Genomic DNA, 19,940 nt, shown 5'->3' on the forward strand with positions numbered 1-19,940 from the left:
TCATACTGCTAACTGTGGGTCATGCTGTGAAAACAAAAATTAGCTTTCTTCTCCAAAATCTCTGGGCCCTCACACCCACACATAATCTAGACTCTCAGCTATTCTTTACTTGTGTAGATCAACCAAGAGACAGCCAAAGCTTTAGAGATGCATTTGTTTTTCTTTCTTTTCTTTGTGTGTGTGTGGTATAAGTATGTGTTCACGTGAGTGCACACGTGTGGATACAAGTGTGCATGCATGGGCACTCAAGTGTATATGCTTGAGGTCAGTAGGTGCTGTCCTCAAGTGTGCTTACCCCTGGCACATAGGGTCTCACTGGACCCACAACTCACCATTAATTTGGGTAGATGGTCTGGCCAGCAAGCCCCAGAATCCTCCTGTCCCCTCCACTTTCCCAGTACTGGGATTACAAGTGCACACCGCAGATCCCAGCTTTGTATGTGTGTGCTGGGGATCCAAGCTCAGGTACTCAAGTTTCACAGCAACCGTCCTACCTACAGAGCCACCACTCAGCCAGCCCGTGTTTCTCAGAACACACACAGGACCTCCTCACACTGCAGCTGTGAACACAGAGACTGACTCTGCTACTCTGAGGGGGTGTCTAGGCAGCCAGGGGAGAGGTACTTCTGTTATCAAGGATCTTAGAGTCTTACTGCAGGCTCAAAGCCTTACAGACTTTGAAGTGCCAGAGGGTAGGGTTAGTTGCTATGGACTTCAAAGAGGCCTGTGATCTGTCAGAGTTAATGTGGTAAGCTCTGGAAAGGACATTCAAATGGAAACCCGCACACCTACACAACCCAATAGGTGGCTATGCAAACCTAGTGCCTTTGGCCTAAGGGCTCACAGCTACTTGAGGAATGGCCTAAAATCTAGTTCCTGGATAATTGGAAGCAGGACTCCCTCCCTCCCTCCCTCCCTTCCAAGGTGGGACTGCCAAGTCACCTTATCTCCCATATTTGACTTTTCTTACAAGACCAGGATAATAACACTTGTTGCAAAGCCTATGGAATTTCAGTGACAATTAAAAGGGCCCTTGGGCTATGTACTAATTGCCAATTAGCTGCGAATGGATTCACAGTGGCGTCGGAGCCCTTCCCAGTCCTACCTCATGATCACAGCTCCATGTTTTTTACCTATCAGTTCTCTTGACTGACTTGCTTTCTTGGTACCGAGCCACACCACTATTTTTACAACAGGAGGGGAAAATGCATAGACTGGACCACATGGCATAGGCTGGACCACATGGCTTGTCATGTGTGAGTGAGCACGCACCAGAGGACTCTGGGGCAGTTTGACAGCATGCATGGAATGTTTGCAGATGTACAACAGATTTAAAAGGGAGAACAGAGGTAGGAAATACATGGTTTCTATGACAAGGAGAGCTCATCCGTCAGCTGATTTCTCCAGTGAAAACCCCACTATGTAGGGCTGGGGAGACAGCTCAGTGATTAAGAGCACATACTGCTCTTCCTGAGGACCTGAGTTTGATTCCCAGCACCCAGATCAAGCGGCTTACAAGTAAGTGCCTGTAACCCCAGATCCAGGGGATCTGACACCTCTGACCTCTGTGGCATTTGGATTCATGTACACACCCCCATAGGTATAATTAAAATAATAAAAATACATATTCAAAAAAGATGTGCACTTTCTTTTGGCGCTTTAAGACATACTTTAAGCTGTGGTTTCTGACACTGGAATTTAGATCAAATGTTAGCTGTGTTCAAGGGATAAGCTTGGGCCCTCTCGAAACACTCACATAAAGTTGGTCATGGATGTTGGCTCCGTGTTTCAGCAAGGTCTCCACCACTGGCATGTGCCCATATTGACTAGCAGCCAACAGGGCAGTGCCCCCATCCTATGGAAGGAAAGGACATATACATTAGATATGGCACAATGTGTATTTTATCAAGAACATTTTCCACATAGAATTGGAAGAGAATAGTCCCAGAGATAATAAACTCATTTTCCTTCCGTCCTTTTCCTTGTCTTTATTTTTTTTAAAAGACTTATTTTATTCCTTGTTTGTACATGTATGTCTTTGTCTCTCTGCGAGTGTATATGCCATGTGTACGTGGGGGTGCCCACAGAGGTCAGAAGAGAGTGTTGGATTCCCACAGTTCCAGGAGGCTGTGAGGCACCGAGCATGGGTGCTGGACACTAACCTCTGGCCCTCTGAAGAGCAGCAAGTGCTCTTAGCGATGGAGGCATCCATCCAGCTCTCACCTTTTCCTTATGACCATCTTGAGGACATGAGCATGCTGTACACTTGGATAACCTGCCAGGGACATAATGAAGCCATCTCACCAGTTATTATCACCACAAACCTGCCTGTACCAAAGGAGACATCATCCATTCGCCTCTCAATAGGGGAAGTGCAGTGCACGTCCAAGTATGGCGGCTCTGTCTCAGAAGCACGGCTTCTGCCCAGAGGCCCCTTTGGCAAACATCGGCTTCTGCTTTGGAGCTCTTTGGCTATAAGCCACTGAGTTAAGGGTGCTTACCCATCTACAGCCATAGTTTTCATGGGACAGGTTATGCCCCCATTAAAAGAGCAGATGATGACGTCTCACTGTCTGGCTCAGGGTTTCCCTTTGAACATGTGCCAGTTTGTCTGGGTCTCTTTTAAAGCACGGGCCCTAAGACTAAGCAGAGCACCGTAAAGTAATCGTGCTCTAATGTGGAATGGGGCACCCCTTTGTTCCGCCAACCCCACTTTTATCCTTGCGGTTGAAATCAGACCAAGCACTGATGCCAAGCACACTGCGCCCCTCACTCACCGAGCCATCGATGGCTTCCTCGAGCACTAGGCAAGACTGCCTACTAGTAAGCATCTCTTCCCACCTTGGATTTATGTTTGGTGTTCGGTGCTGTGAACTGGGATGGGGAGATTTAAGCTAATTATGAGTAATTCAATGACACGTAACAACTGAAAATATTAATTATGAATATGATAGTGTAGCTTCTTCTTTTTTTTTTTTTGGGTTCTTTTTTTCGGAGCTGGGGACCGAACCCAGGGCCTTGCGCTTCCTAGGTAAGTGCTCTACCACTGAGCTAAATCCCCAGCGATAGTGTAGCTTCTAATTTGGGCTTAGGTTTCTTTTTGTTGTTTGTTGGAGTGATTTTTTTTTTAATTCAAAGCAAATTCTACCTTCAGAGGGTCTGGTTCAGAAGATACTGATGATGCCTGGAAAACAAGCCTTGAACTAGTTGAGTGGGTGTGACAGGCAAGTGACAGGTAGCCTTACCTGTAAAATCTCTGCCACAAAGCTCTGTGTTCATAGTCAAAGTGACATCACATGTATGGCAGGAGCTCGAGAATGCACGCTGAGGGAGGGGGGAGGGAGGGAGGGAGGGAGGAAGGGGTGGGGGAAGGGGACTTTGTGGTAAGGAAAAAGGCTGAGCCAGCTTTGAAGAGTGGGGAATGGAGAGGAGAGGCTGAGGCTGGTAGTTGCAAGACCTTGCTCAACTGCGGTAATCACTATTGCCCTTTTGAGGCTCTGTCCTGTCAACTTTCTGCTCTCTCTGCCCGATGAGGTAAGAGAATAATAAATATACTGGCCATGACAGAAGGACCAGTCTCTTTTATTAAAAACATCCTCAGGCTACAAATTCCATAACTTAATAACAAGAAGGTGATTATTAAAACCTAGTCAGTTTTGGTGGCAGATTCACATTAAACTCACAACCTCCTGATAGTCCTTTCTTCCCATGGAAAGCTCTTAAGACCCCTGCAGTTGACCTCCTGGAGTCACAGACTTACTCATCCCGGGCTCTGTGCTCTATGGAGCTGTGGGAACACAAGCAGCTGCTTGCATAAAGGCTTTGATTCAGTCATAAATTAAGCAAGAAGGAGGCTGATTTAGTTCTACGGTGTTGAGGTTGAAGTTCAGTGCACTTGCTACCTTAGTTGTGATGTACACGATGTGTGTGTGTGTGTGTGTGTGTGTGTGTGTGTGTGTGTGTACACACACATGTGCATGTGCTTGTTTGGATAGCACAGCTTGTACACCGACTCACCCATGTGGAGGCCAGAGGTCAATACCAGGACATCACCCTCTATTGTTGCCTCACTGTAGTCTTTGAGACAGTCTGTTACTGAACCTGGAGCTTATAATTTTTTCCCTCCATCTTTATTAACTTGGGTATTTGTTTCCAGGCCAACATCCCCCTAATCCCTCCCCTCCCCTTCTATACGGCTGTTCCCCTCCCCATCCTCCCCCTTTACCGCCCTCCCTCCAACAATCACGTTCACTGGGGGGGTTCAGTCTTGGCAGGACCCAGGGCTTCCCCTTCCACTGGTGCTCTTACTAGGCTATTCATTGCTACCTATGAGGTCAGCGTCCAGGGTCAGTCCATGTATAGTCTTTAGGTAGTGGCTTAGTCCCTGGAAACTCTGGTTGCTTGGCATTGTTGTTCATATGGGGTCTCAAGCCGCTTCAAATTCTTTCAGTCCTTTCTCTGATCCCTTCAATGGGGATCCCGTTCTCAGTTCAGTGGTTTGCTGCTGGCATTCGCCTATGTATTTGCTGTATTCTGGCTGTGTCTCTCAGGAGAGATCTACATCCGGCTCCTGTCGGTCTGCACTTCTTTGCTTCATCCATCTTATCTAGTTTGGTGGCTGTATATGTATGGGCCACATGTGGGGCAGGCTCTGAATGGGTGTTCCTTCTGCTTCTGTTCTAAACTTTGCCTCCCTATTCCCTCCCAAGGGTATTCTTGTTCCCCCTTTAAAGGAGCCTATCATTTTAACTACAATGGCTGCCTTCAGGATCCTCATATCTCTCCTGCCCCTCACCCTCAGAAAAAGTTATGAACAAAGCATGCCATGGCCCCTGGCTTCCATGAGTGGATGTGAACTTTGGTCTTCGTGCTTATGCAGCAAGCATTCTACTCCACTGAGCAGCCCGGGCCCTGCTATTTCAGTTTTACAATGAAAAAGATAATTAGTAAACTTATGTGTGCTTTGTATTATGTTATATTACGCTATGCTATTCTATACTGTACTATATTATATCAGATCCAGTATGTTTTAAGGTATGCACACAAATGTACTAATGGGTTTTTGAAAAGGTGGAAGTCTATGTAACATCTGGACCATTTGATAGTGTTTCATTAGGGAAAGACCCAGTGGGAACTCCCTTGGCATCTAATTATTATATAAAATCAATTAAGAAAATCTAAGATTTTTTAACATGGGCTAAAGTTCATGGAATAAAGTCCAGGAATTAATATAACAAATAGACCTAAAATGAGCTGAAAGTGACAAGAATCTTATATCAGCTCAAAATTTCCTGTCATAAACCATGAAAAAAATCATGTAAACACAGCACTCATCCTGTTTTGAACCATGCTTTCTTATCTGAACATGAAAAGTGAGGATGAAAACCGCTTTAAAGGAAGAACCATAGTCCCTGCCCAGAGCTGCCTGACTCTGAGCCCTACAGTCTGACTTCATGTCTTTCCGAGGATAGCCCATGAGTGCATGCTGCCTGCCAGATGCCATCTCAGAGTACCCAGGCTGGCTAGGACCAGGCCATCCCTCTGGTAACTCCCATCACTGCATTGGAAGGAACGCAGACAGAGTAGAACACAGAAATAGGGACTGCTAGAGAGACACCCAGTGAACATCCTGGTTAGTGTCCTGGTTAAACACCTGGTTGGAGACACCAAGCTTGGCATCCCTGAAGAGAAATTGGATGGTGCAGGGGAGAACTTCAGGCATTCCCCTTGAAACTCTCCCAGCGCAAAGCTCAGAAGGACTCAAAGACTGACTAACCCTGAACCACTACAAAACCCCCAGGAAAGCCACTCCCGTAGGCTTCTGAATCTTCCAGCAGGAGAAGCACACGTCTGTGTGACAGATAAGGTGAAAATGAATGGCATGATTGTCGGAGGTCCCCAACGGGGTGTGGACTCAAGACCTCCGAGGTCCCCAATGTTTGTGATTCAACTCAAGACCCAGATTCTCTTACTTTAGTCCGACATTCCGTGGATGCTCCGAAACCAAAGAGAAATCTCACAACGTCATTGTGGCCTTGTTGGGCAGCGAAGAACAGGGCAGTTGTACCTGACTGAGAGACAGAGAGAGAGAGAGAGAGAGAGAGAGAGAGAGGCGGGGAGAGGATTGCTTTAAAAAGACATCTAGCAAAATTAATTTTCAAATAAAACAGATACTCCCTAGCTCCAAGAGGGCCACATTTGATTTGCTGTAATTTTCTTTCTTTTTAAAAACTTTTTATTTGTATGTGTGGTGTTTTGTCTGCGCATCTGTCCGTGCACCACATGTGTACAGTGTTTATGGAAGGCAGAATAGTACATATTCTGAAATTGGAGTTACGGACCATTGTGAGCTGCCATGTGGGTGCTGGGAATTGAACCGGGGTCCTGTGGAAGAGCAGCCAGTACCCTTTCCACTGAGGTACATCTCTAGCCCCAGGAGGCAGGAGGCTGAAGCAGCAGGAGTGAAAGTTGGAGGCCAGCCTTGGCTACAATAGCATGCCTTATCTCAGAAATTCAAACCAAGCCAAAACAAAAAAACAACGAAACACCACAGTGGAAATGTCTTCCTGCAGATAAATGGAGGAGTAAGTGGCATTGTCTACAATGGAAGATTGTTTTGATTATTTGGCTTTAAAAGGAAGGAAAGAAAGACATACCACAGGGGTGTGAAATGTAAATGGATGGAACATAAAAGATTAGTTGCTTGACATCAGCCTGTTCCACAAGGACAAACACTGCTAGCTTCTACGATGGTGTCTGAAGAACTCAGACTCATGGCTACCGACAGTAGGGAGCCAGTTGCTAGCAGCTGGGGAGGGAGGAAGAGAGAGTCATTGTGTAGTGAGCACAGACTCTCAGCAAGAGTTACTGAGCAAGATGGCCGCCCAGTGGTTGCGCACGCAGCTCTGAAATTGAGTGCACACCACCCTATCTATGCATTTAAAAGTGGTTAAGATGAAAATGGTTTAGACAGTAAACTTCATGTATATTTATTCCAGTAAAATAGTTAAAAGAAGACTGATGACCGAGAATATTTGACAGGAGAGGCAAAGAGACCTCGGACGCAGTGATGGAGAGCTGTAGCCACAGCCATGGAATGTGGTAGCACCATCTCTCAAGGCGGCAGAGAAAGACAGCCACCCTGTGGGCTCTAGCAGGCATGTCCACCCTTGATACCTCAACACCATCATCTACAGAATCCATGCATGGGAGAGGTTATCCTGGGGTACGTGTGGCTCAGATGTGCCTGCAGGGGAATAAGGCCTGCCTACAGTCTGAAAATAGATTTCCGGCCTCCATATCTTCAAGGTAATGAATTCCTGCTTTTTTTTTTCTTTTCTTTTTTCTTTTTTTTTTTTTGGAGCTGGGGACCGAACCCAGGGCCTTGCGCTTGCTAGGCAAGTGCTCTACCACTGAGCTAAATCCCCAACCCCCATTCCTGTTGTTTTTAAGCTGTTCAGTTCATGATGATCTATAATGGGCATAGGCAACAAATACACTCAGAACGGTGTTTGGGAAAATTATAAATCAAAACATGGAAGAATTCTGGAGAACTGTGGTTCCAGAACTTAGTCTCCAGAGTAGAAAGCAATTAATGAGGAGAAAAAAAAAAAAAAAAAGAAAAGAAAGGAAAGGAATGGAAATAATTCTCCTATAAATTATCTAACTGGAGGTCAGAGCAGAAGTGGGTATAAAATATTTCTCAAAAGTGGAAATATTAATCAGTAACTGTCTAAATTCACATTTTCAGCCATCCCAAACATAGTATTTTTACCCTGTGATTTGTATATGCTTGGCCCACGGAGCAGCACTATTTGGAGGTATGACCTTGTTGGAAGTGTATCACCGTGAGTGTGTGTTTTAAGACCCTCATCCTAGCTCCATGGAAGCCAGCCTTCTCCTGCTAGCCTTCAGAAGAAGATGTAGAACTCTCAGTTCTTCCTGCATCATGTCCACCTGGACACCGCCATGCTCCCATCTTGATGATAACGGACTGAGCCTCTGAACCTGTAAGCCAGCTCTAATTAAATGTTGTCCTTTATAAGAGTTGCCTTGGTCATGGTGTCTCTTCACAGCAGTAAAACCCCAATGAAGGCAGCACTTCAAAGTGACTTTTATAAGCCCACTCAAAGACTGGTGCCGAATCATAGGGTCACGTGAATTAAATTATCCTAGCTCAGCAGTGGGCAATGTCTGTCATTTGTATGAAGATGGTCATTATGGGAGCTAGCTGGGAAAAGGGAGTCAGCAGCAGGGATGGGAGGGGACGAGACAGGGAGTGAATGTCATAATGATACACTGAGGGATTACAGAAAGGAGGAGGAGGAGGAAGGAGGACGCAGCCCATGACTTCCACAGTCTGAGCTTTGGGTGAAATCAAGACACTTCTCCAGGCACTGTGAGAACCCCCTGTTTCCACAGCTCACCTGGAACCTATGGTAATAGATTCTGACTCCGGCATGAGGGGCTAAGGGTAGACAGCAGGTCCTGTGGACCGTACAGATCATTCTAAGGCAGGAGCATGTGGGATGGGGAAACAATGCCCACAGAGAGCTAACACCTTTGCAGAGTTAATCCTCTATCTCCAGCTGTGTAACACCACCTGGCCACTGCCAGAGCCTGCCTGGAGCCATGGGTGGTTCCCTCCCATAATTCTCACAGATGTGAATCTGCAGTGCCCATGCACTGCTCTCTGAAGGCTGCTAACTTCTAGAACATGTGTAAAGAGGTTTTGATGAAGAAACCTGGGCAGAGTCCAAGACTTGCTTCCAAAAAAGAAATCTAGAAAACACCCAGGATTCTTTCTGGTGTTTTCTTTATTAAGAAAAAATACTTATTTTTCGGTCGTTTTTGATACATTAACTAAAAAATGACTATCACTGTGATTTGAGCTAATTTTTATATAGATCAGTCATGAACATGAATATAGTAATCCCTACCTAGTAGGATTTAAACTTTACTCTGAAATGTGAAATCAGTCTTCAGTGAACACTCTTTCTCTCCTGAAGCCCAGTGCTTCAGGCTAACTTCCTGGTGGTCTCCATCAGGCACGGTTCCTGGGTGTCTACGGTGTTTGCTGTTCAGAACCGTTGGCCTCCAGCTGGTCTCTCTAGCAAGCTCTATGTATTTAAGAAAACAAGGTTAGGCATGTTCTAAGGAACTGTTCTGATGCTGCAAATGGATTAACAGTGGGACACAATGTTTCAAATGGATTAACAGTGGGACACAGTGTTTCAAAGATTCCTGATGCAGGCAATACTTTGGGGCCTCCCTTTGGTTTGGTCTTTGCACTGCCCGAGGCTGGCACAGGCTGGGAAAACCGGAGGGACTGCTGAAGCTTCTGTAACATCCTCATGTGAGACACAGTTTGTGTCTGGACTGCATGTGAAGTCCCCAAGGGCTATTGTTCTCAGGTCACAAAGGTTTCCATCTGCTGGCTTGGTTGAGCCACTAAATGAATGAATAAATATAAAACCACAAAGCCACACACTAGCTAGAAACCCACAGTTTCTCTTCCTCTGCTTTTCTCAGGAAGGTTTCGGTACACCGTGGAGCCATGCTTTGGGATCAGATTTTTCAATAAGCAGATCTGGGCCGAATTGTTTTTGTTTTTTTTTTTTTCTTAGAGAAAATCTGCTTTTCATTTTAAAGTTACAGTAGACAAGGACTGTAGAGAGAGGAAAAGGTGAGGGTAATTTTAAAATATTCTTCTAAATGGGAATTTTATTTCAGCTGCTGATGCGAAAAGATGGTCTGAAACAATGACCTAGTTATGCAGACTGCCCCAAACACTGTGAGAAGACCGGTTGTGAGGTCTTCACACTGCTGTCTCAATAGTCCAGCCCCACCGAGGCTGAGGACCGCAGCCTGTGGGGTGTTCTTTCCTGGTCTACAGACAGGGCCCATAAGGCTTAGAGGTAGATGAGGGATTATTGGAGGTAAGACAGATTGCTGGATCAGGGCAGATGAAGCAAGATCAAGAGCCCACTATGGTTAGGAGCTGTCCCTAGGATACCCAGGTTCGAGTGTCCAGGGACACTTGTCTGCAAAGCTTTGTAAGACCAGGTCCTGTGTCAGCTTGGGAACATAGATGGTCTCCTCAGATATGACTGTGTTAAAATGCCCCAGCCATCTTGTTGCTTCAAGTACCCCGACTGGACTCTGGTGTGACCATGCCCCCAGGTTCGCGCTTGTGATGAGAGCTCACATTGTGTGAGGCTCACATTTTACTTCAATGTCACCCTTCAGGACTTTTTTGGAGAACTTACTTAATACGTGGCCAGGTGGAAAACAGCTTTGTAAATGTGGTTTCATTTACAAACTGTTCATTTAATCTTCATGAATAGGTGGCAGACAAAAAAAAAATACAAGACATCTGGGAAATTCCTATAAATTCCATGGCATCTCACCGCAAGTGCTTTTTGTTAAAGCCAGGTGGGGAGGCTGAGGAAGGGGAATCATGAGTTCAAGGCTCTCATAGGCTACATAATGAGTCTGTGTCTCAAAAACTTTTCTAAGTTTCATTCATTTATTCACTGAATAAAAAAAGTACTCATTCATGCCGGAGACAAAAATGTATGACTGTTTAAGGGAGGTAATAAGGGTGGTGCCTGGTATGGATCAGATATGGTCTGAATGTGTCTTCCAAAGAGTCAGTGCTAGGAGCTGAGTGTCTAGTGTGGGGATACTGAGGCTTGGGTCCTTTAAGACATAGGCGACAGAGCAAGGTCATTGGGTACGTCTGTGAATGTGTTCATGCTGAACTCTTAGAGTGTGTTAGTTCTCACAAGCATGGGTTGTAAAAAAGTAAGAGTGCGTTGTGCCTTGTCTCTTCTGTACATGGTGCATATGCATCTCCTGAATCTAGATATTCAGTCCTCAAAATTATAGGTTAAATGAACCTCTACTTTAAAAAAAATATCCAGCATCAGTTATTCTGTTATAGCAGCACAAACAGATGAATACAGCTGACAGTGGTACATTCCCAGAGCTTATTTTAGGCTATAAACAGACAAATAAAAACAAACAAACAAAAAAACAAACTCTGCAATGGGCTCTGGTATAGGGACAAAGCAACTTCGACTTCTGTCCTCAGAAGCAATTTATTACCGTAAAGTTCAAAGATCTCTTATCCCAGATATGTTTAATCCACAGGCATAGCCTGACTTACCTCTCTCTGGAGGTTGATGTCTGCTCCCTGCAGAACCAGCTCCCTCACACAGTCTATGTGGCCAGCATAGGAGGCAACCATGAGAAGTGTGGTGCCATGCTACATGGAGGAGAGAGATGAACAGTTATGCCCTCGTGGCAGAAAGGGAGTCCAAGAGGGACCGCAGAGATGCTTAGCTTCACGCAAAAGATGCCCAAGTGACAAATGGCATCATCACTAGTGAGTGATGATGGGGATTGGATGGGAGCAAGCAAATGGGTAGGTGGCCAAGGTTGGAATTTGAAGGATACAAATTCACTTCCATGCATCAGCTTCAGAACCTGTCCAAGGAAAACATCACTGTTGCATTTCAGCCAGCAGAGGTACGACATTCTCATTTTATGACTCATACTGAATGATCCCTGATCCAGACCACTGCAGGATGTTAGAGTACTCTATGTTACTCTATGGTTTTGAAAATTGTTTTATTTTTGTCTTATACATTTGCAACGTAAGTTGATCATTTCCACCCAGACCTTTCTCTCTCTCCCTTCAGAGTCCCATTTCCCTTCCCCACACACATCCTCTGCGGGCCCCTGCCCTCTGCCATCCCTTGTGCTGTCACTCACTGAACCCAAGCACTGCAGCCTGCTGAATGGCTCTGTGGGCTTGATTTTGTGCAGGTCTGTGCAGGTCACCACTGATGCAGTGAGCACAGGAATGCAGTGTCCAGAAGATGCATTTGAATCTAAAAGCATCTTAAATTGTTTTCTTGCTTTTTGTTGAAGCCAGGTAGGGAGGCTGAGGAAGGGAAATCATAAGTGGTGTTAAGAGAGAGGCCTTATAGAAAGTGGTTAAGACATGAGGGATTTGCCTTCCAAGTGGGATTAGTGTACCTGTGAGGAGCTCAGGAGTTATGAAGAGTGGACACCAAACCCGCAAGCACCTTGGTCTTGATTTCCCAGTCTACATGTTATGACCAACACATTCCTGCTGGGTATAATAAAATACCCAGTCCAAAGTACTTTATTATAACACGTCAAGTAGACTCTCAGGTTAGAGCCAATTTGTGTAAACAGGCTATAAATGCACCCTTTTACATGAGATGTAAGAAAAAATATCTCACAGGTCACACAGCTCTCAAAAAAAAAAAAAAAAAAAGTCAACCATGAGCCGAAGAAAGTACCAAGTATGTACTTTGGATATTTAAAAGAGGAAAAAGAGGCTGGTGAGATGACCCAGTGTTTAAAGAAAGTATATTGCTATTACAGAAGACCCATGTTTCTATAGCTTCAGGGGACGTGACCCCACCATTTTTCTGGTCTTCAAGGGTATTTGCTGTCATGTACATGGAAGGAAAAATAGCTGTGGTGGAGACAGAGGCAGGTGAATATCTGTGAGTTCAAGGTCAACCTGATCAACAGGAGGAGTTTAGAACAACCAGGGCTGTGCAGAAAAAAATCTCAAAAAACAAAACAAAACAAAACAACAACCCAAAACAGGAAAATAACCTTAAAAATAAAATTGATCTTTTTTTTTTTTTTCCTTCGGAGCTGGGGACCGAACCCAGGGCCTTGCGCTCCCTAGGCAAGCGCTCTACCGCTGAGCTAAATCCCCAACCCCAAAATTGATCTTTAAAAGAGAAGAAAAAGGGGCTGGGGATTTAGCTCAGTGGTAGAGCGCTTACCTAGGAAGCGTAAGGCCCTGGGTTCGGTCCCCAGCTCCGGAAAAAAAAAAGAGAAGAAAAAAGCTTTAGTCTGATCTGTTTTAAAGAAAAGATGAATAAAATAAATAATAAAAATATGCCTTTATAGATAATGTTTAATTCCATTCCATGATCAATTGAAACAAAGATTGGTTCCATAGAGAAGCATTAAAAGGTATCATAATACACATTTCCCTTATATTTAAAACATAGATGCTTGACTGATTTTTGGATCCTGAAATGTTGAGAGTATTTTATTTTATTGACTGAAGTTAAAAAGTATATTTCAAGACTGACTTGTTTTGGACAAAGTATGTATAGGATGTAAAAGAAGTAAAGCTCAAAACAAAAGACAGCAAAATAAACACATTAATAAGTTTAAAAAAAGATTGCAAGAATCTTGTAAATTAGGTTAAAATCTTGGTTAAATAGTAGTGACAGCCCCCGGTCAGTCACCACCAGAGCAATCCTGGGATGCAGATTCCAGGCCCAGGTGTCCCAAGAGAGCAGACACCTAGCCAGGACATTCCAAGAGGAACAAAGGCCTGCAGTGTCTCCACACATGTCTTTGTCCCCCGAAGCACTGACTGGCCTCTCAAAGCAGCAAGCGGTCTGAAGCACCATCCTTCACACGTGCTCCAAATGTTATCTTAATGTTTTCCCAGAAACCTTCTGACTAAGTAACTACTACATTCATTTTATAATTTATCTCATTTATTGTTGTTGCTCTATGTGTATGGTGTGCATGTACTGTGGGGAGAACATTGTGGAGCACACATGTGGAGGTCAGATGACAACTTCCTGGAGTCAGTCCTTCCCTTCTGCCTTCTATGGGCACCCGGAATCAAACTCAGCCTTACAATCAGGCTTGGGTGGCAAGCACTCTTACCTGCTGAGCCAGCTCACTAGAGGGGCTAATTTATCTAATTAATCTAAGAGGGATAGTTTACAAACATATTCATTTAGTAGTCAAACGTCTATTCTGAATCTGACTGCAGGTACCGGGAAAGGTGGGTCTGTGAGCACGGCAGGGTGACTTTCAGCTGGAACTCAGAGGGTGTCACAGGAGTGTCTGAACAGGAATGACTTAAAAAAAGAAAGAAAAGAAAAAGAGGAAAAGCAGTCACCAGCATGGTCAGAGGCAAAGACCTCAGCCAGCAACTAGTCCTCTACCCCATCATTCTGGGGGGCAGTGTGGGGCAGGAATTGGTCCATTGAGACCAGAATGACGGTTCACAGATGCCCGGAGTCCTCTGTAAGTCTGGGTTCTGACAAAGAACAGATAGTAAGTATATTCACATTGGGATAATCTGAGGGAATTTAATAAAGGAACTATTCAACAAGAAGTGGTCTGGCAGTGTAGTTCTGGGGCTCTGTGACTGGCCAGGCACAAAGTACAAAAGTAATGTAATAAATAGGTCCTACAAGTGTGAGAGCCAGTGCCAGGCTGACCGGGGAGCCCGTTGGCCTCTCCACCTTTCCACTTGCCTCCACCGCTCCACTCTCCTCCACCTTTGGCTTCCAGTGGATGCTTTATTAGCCAAACAGAAGGACAGAGGGAGGGAGGCTTCTGGGTTATTGCTTGTGACTCAGATTCTGGACCCAGGAGCAGACAGAGGAAGAGACAGGAATGGATCTGGATGTCCCTGATAACCCAGTGAGCAAACTGGGGCAAATCCTTCCATTTCTTTCTTGGACTGTTTGTGGGTTTCACTTGCAAATTTGTTGTCAGAGCTGAAGATGACATACCCTGCCTCAAGGAGAACGGTAAGTCTCCTTGAGAACATTTTGTTTCAAACTACAAAACCATCTCCTTATTTGAGGACCTCCTTGTCCCCAGGGATGTGGTGAAGCCTTGCTAAACACAGAGACTTGCTGGCTGGTAGCTGGGGAAGGGAAGGGACTTTTGGTGGGATGTGACCTTGGTAGTGGCCCCTGTTTTATTTCCCCTTCTAGCTCACCACTTTTTGGAAAAAGGGTGTCTTCCCTTTTTCCAAAATGAAAGGACAGAAGGCTGGTAGAGGCTTCAATTTCTCAGTTTTTGTATCATGTATTAAAACCACAACTCCTACAGTCATGGGAGCCCACATGTGCTCTGAATTATCCTCAGCTTTTTCTTTTTGACAGTTGTGTAGTAAACAGCCCTTTTATTCTTGGAACTCGCCAAACTGCATCTTAATGGAAGTCTCATTCACAACGTCAGAGGCCTTCTGTTCTCTTCCTCATTATGTTTTTAGGTTTTTAGAATCCTGTACCTTAGGATTCTTGGAAAAGGTGAACACAAGCAAACACAAGAACAAGTGCACAAGCGAGTGAAGGAGCGTATTTGCAAGGAGCTCATGCCTGAGGAGTGCAAAGGCGTGCTCTGGGCATGCAGGTACCACACCCTCCATACACTGTCTCTGCAATCCACGTCCACACGGCCACTGTTTAACAGCAGTCTCAGCAGGGCCAGGTTTCCCCTCTTTGCTGCCCAGAATGCAGCGTTGGCAAGCGGAGTTTCCTTCTGCAAGATCGGAAAGAAACAGGATCTTAAAATAGAAGTCAGAGATCATCGCTGCTTCCATGTACACACATAACAGTGTTCTGAGGAAGGGGTTTCCAGGACGATCATCTGTAAGGCTGCCCTCCTCTGCATATATGAGGCTGTGGAATTCCAGGCTGTGAGAGGGATTTTAGTTACTGTAGACCTCTGAGCCCAAAGTTGTCTGCAGAGCAATGCTCTGACACAGCACAACCGACGCCTTACCTCCCCTAAAGTCTTGCCTTCCTACCTCTGTTGGTTCTTTGTTCACCGTTTCCTTTAAACTTGAAATGAATTTTTCCCATCCTAGAAGGACAAAGTTCTGCCCAGATGCCATTTCCTTTCCAGAACATTCAGAATAACTCTTTCCTTGTATGTGAAGCAAAATCGCTTCCTTTCCTTACCCCCAGAAGGAGATTAGTGGTACCTTCTTTGTGTTCACAACATTTTCTAGCCAATTCCAGCTATTGGGGTAGGCAATTTACTTTCTTTCCACCTAATTTTTTCCTCCTTCAACTGGAACTTGCCAGAAGTGCTGGGTGAGAACTAGGGTCTTTGGGCAGAGAATGCTATTTTGTATCTGAGTCCAAAGTACTTGGGCTCATGGGAGTCATTGTCTCCTTTTGCTTTAGATAGAGATCAAAATACATGCCTTCAAGTTGAGGGGGGGGAGGGAAAGAGATATTGAAGTAGACTAATAAATAGGTACTACTGTTTTTTTTCTTCTGAACTGAAACACTCTTGGAAGAAAACTCAGAAGGCTCAAGAAGTAAACAAACTTAAAGATCTCAGGAAGTTCCTAAAACTTACAAGATTCACATGACTTCTTCCCCAAGGTTTCAAGGTATACTAATTGCTGAGGAGAAGAAGCTCTCTCCCAGCTGAGCCCCTGCCAGTCCTGCTGTTCAGGGAGCTCCAGGGAGGCAGCTTTCTAGGACTGTTGCCCATACTGGGGTGGGCTTTTCAAGGATGAAGCTGCTATTCAGTCACTCATGCTCTTATAAGTAATCCCTGTAATTCATTGGTTCACTACACTAGACCTGGGTAGAACTCTTTCTTTGGTTTGTCCTCAGTCTCCAATGTGGGATGAACATATGCAGGAAAGGTATGCAACACTACTATACCATAAATGCTAATAGTGCTCATTTTCTTTATGAAGTTAAAGTAATAAAACAAATTATATTCCAAGTTTTAGTACTATGACAGAATGCTGCTGCTCTCAGGACATTTTATGGTATTCACATTATCTAATAAAATGATTTGGGGAATGTGTAAAGACATCACTCTGACTGCAAAAGCCCATTTAAAAATATCTTTTAAATACAGTCACATGCCGAATAACATTTTGGTCAATGACAAGCTGTTTATACCATGACAGTCTCCTAGGATTATATTGACGAATGACACTAGCTGTCTTAGTGTTCATCTTAGAACCATCTAAGACCATTTCTCAAATCATCTATTCTGGGACTGTAAAAGGCATTCTGGTTCCCGGTTGAGCTAAGGCTTGAAACCCCGTGACCCTCAAGGGATGATAGGTGTTTCGCCTGACTCCCAGGAAACCAGGCTGGTCACTGGCCAACAGCCTTCCACAGATTTGTGACCATCAGTCACGTAAGGGCAATGCCCCAAGCCCCTCCACAGGTAGAGGACATGACGTAGGCACAAGACAGATCTCCATTATAACGAGGTACCCAAAGGCCTGGAGGCTTAGCCAATGAACTTTCCTTCCCAGGCACCCCTCTCTGCAAAAGGTATTTAATCTCAGGCCCACTCTGAGAAGTGGGGATGGTTTTACTCATCCACTTTCCGCCATGACAATACATGTCTTAAAACCATGGACTGCCTCTTTTCATCGGAATCCGCCATGGGGAGCCACAGGGACGCTCTTCACTCACAGAGCTACCATCTAATCTCCCGTAGAAGACTTCCCTGTACTCCCAGCCACGGCCATCACCAAGCTAAAGCCCACCACAGAAGCCAAGGACTCTCCCCATGGGACCAGCCAGAGCTCCCCTTCTTTCCCCTTGGCCCTGGGCTAGATCCAGCCCCACAGGTCCCCACTCCGTTCTCAGCAATTCTTGCAGCATCCAGTGGGCACCTGGATGCCCAAGAGCCTGGGAACCCCACAGCCGCGACCTCCTTTCAGCCGGGGAAACCCCACTCTCCCACCCACCACCCCCACCATCTCACCTCCCACACTCCCACCCACACTGCTACCCACACCCCCACACCCCTCCCAGCCAGCTCTGACCGTATCTCATGCTTCCCCACCCGAGGCTTCTCTACAGAAAGGAACTGAGCCCTGTGGTGGAGCAGACACGGGACCCCCACATAACCCTACAATCTATTACTAAGTGAAGGCTAGCAGCCATGTGGTTGTCCCTCTTAGCTGTGATTTGATCGTCTGCGGTTATAGTTACCCCACAGTCAACTCTGGTATGAAGATATTCCATGGAAAGTTCCAGATACAAGCAACCCCTAAGTGTTAAGTGTTTTCAGTAGTGAGCCGAAGTCCGCACTCTCTTTCCTGCCCGGGATGCACTCATTCCTTTGTCCAGTGCATTCACACTGCATGTGCCAGACACTCCCACCCTCTCTCGGTTTACTTAGCCACCTCACTGGTGATTCTGACTGTGCTGTGTCTGGGCGGCTCTTACTTTACTTGGCCACAGCACCCAAAAAGCAAAGTAGTGAATTTTATTACAGTATTCCATTGTAATTGTTCTACGGTATTAATTTTTGTCACTAATCTTTACTATGTCTAGTTTTAAAACTTATCGTAAACATGTATAGGAAAACAGAATATAAAGGGTTTATAATTTCCCGTGGTTATTTCTTGAGGGAGTAGTAGGTCTTGAATAAAGGCCTGGGCACCAAATTGTATTAAACACAGTGCTTCCCTAAGGTAAAAGGACAGCACTGTTACCCTAGCTCCTCAAGAGAGCCACACGCAGTGAGCATGCAGTGATGACAGACGATGACAACGTCCACTGGTGCAAGGGTTTCATTTGAGGCCTTTCAGTGCAGACAAGCCAGTGTGCGGTGCCAACCTGATGGAGAGGCGAGGTGGAGAGTGATAGGCAGATTACAAACATGCTTTGAATAGTTTCCTGGCTCCCTCCGGGGTTGGGGGGGGGGGCTCAGATCCCAGGCTAATCATTTGCCTTCCCTGAAGGCATACATTTGACTCTCCTGAGAGTTCAAGCTAACCTGTGCCACAGTGCTCACACCAGAGCCTCCTACATCTGCCCCATGTGGTGTCTAACTTGTTGCAGTTGCTGCTACCCTAGGGAAGCCATAGCAGGCAGGTTTGGTATGACCAGATCATGAGATAATGCCCTTCTAATAGAGATTGCACAAGGCCAAGGTGAAGCAGGGGCGGGAGACCTGAGCGGATGCTTCAGAGCCATCATGGAGTACCTGCAGGCTTTCCCTAAAATGAGAACACACAGGCATGCACACAGGCGCACACACACACACACACACACACACACACACAGGCACACACACACAGGCACACACACACAGGTACACACACACACATACAGGCACACACACATACAGGCACACACACATACAGGCACACACACATACAGGCACACACACAGGCACAGGCACAGGCACACACACACACACACACACACACGCACACACACACAAGAATAACATTCTTTTGAGTGACTTTGCTGCTTCACTTGAACCATGAATACCTGGAGAAACCACCTGTAAACAGCAAATGTCTACAGTCAGAGCGAGCTTTGGGGCCAGGGCCTCTTTCTCTCTTTAGGGTGTTTTTCCTCCCTGGTTAGACTGTTCAGACTAGTTTCCAAGATGCTAGACAATGAGTTTAGTAAAAAGCTATAAACGTTTCATTCCCCACAGGACTTGATTGTCTGACAGGCAGAGGACAGTTGGATAGAGCAGGTGATCTGGGACAGAGGCAGAGGACGGTTGTGTAGAGCAGGTGATCTGGGAGAGAGGAAGAGGAGGTTGGGTAGAGCAGGTGATCTGGGAGAGAGGAAGAGGAAGGTTGGGTAGAGCAGGTGATCTGGGACAGAGACAGAGGATGGTTGGGTAGAGCAGGTGATCTGGGACAGAGGCAGAGGACGGTTGGGTAGAGCAGGTGATCTGGGACAGGGAAGAGGACGGTTGGGTAGAGCAAGTGATCTGGGAGAGAGGAAGAGGACGGTTGGGTAGAGTAGGTGATCTGGGAGAGAGGAAGAGGACGGTTGGGTAGAGCAGGTGATCTGGGACAGAGGAAGAGGACGGTTGGGTAGAGCAGGTGATCTGGGACAGGGGCAGAGGACGGTTGGGTAGAGCAGGTGATCTGGGAGAGAGGAAGAGGACGGTTGGGTAGAGCAGGTGATCTGGGACAGAGGAAGAGGACGGTTGGGTAGAGCAGGTGATCTGGGACAGGGCAGAGGACGGTTGGGTAGAGCAGGTGATCTGGGAGAGAGGAAGAGGACGGTTGGGTAGAGCAGGTGATCTGGGACAGAGGAAGAGGACGGTTGGGTAGAGCAGGTGATCTGGGACAGGGCAGAGGACGGTTGGGTAGAGCA

At 45.9% G+C, this 19,940-nt stretch overlaps 1 protein-coding gene across 7 annotated transcripts in view; it reads right to left on the reverse strand.

Annotated features, from left to right (window-relative positions):
• Ankrd29 (ankyrin repeat domain 29) overlaps nt 1-19,940 on the reverse strand; it is a 57,946-nt gene that overhangs the window by 22,912 nt on the left and 15,094 nt on the right. The window contains exons 1-7 of one of the 7 annotated variants that reach the window (XM_039097022.2): nt 15,250-15,289; nt 11,171-11,269; nt 8,940-9,119; nt 5,973-6,071; nt 2,778-2,874; nt 2,224-2,275; nt 1,757-1,855 (exon numbers count right to left, since the gene is read on the reverse strand). In XM_039097022.2, the coding sequence (XP_038952950.1) occupies nt 1,757-1,855; nt 2,224-2,275; nt 2,778-2,785 (159 nt within the window). In that variant the 5' untranslated portion in view covers nt 2,786-2,874; nt 5,973-6,071; nt 8,940-9,119; nt 11,171-11,269; nt 15,250-15,289. Of the gene's footprint in view, nt 1-1,756; nt 1,856-2,162; nt 2,276-2,777; nt 2,875-5,972; nt 6,072-8,939; nt 9,120-11,170; nt 11,270-15,240; nt 15,361-19,940 lie in introns of those variants that run through there. The other 6 variants (XM_039097025.2, XM_063277513.1, XM_039097024.2 and 3 more) reach the window with 6 other exon arrangements.

This window comes from Rattus norvegicus, chromosome 18, assembly GCF_036323735.1.
Source record: "Rattus norvegicus strain BN/NHsdMcwi chromosome 18, GRCr8, whole genome shotgun sequence".
NCBI classification, from domain to species: Eukaryota; Metazoa; Chordata; class Mammalia; order Rodentia; family Muridae; genus Rattus; species Rattus norvegicus.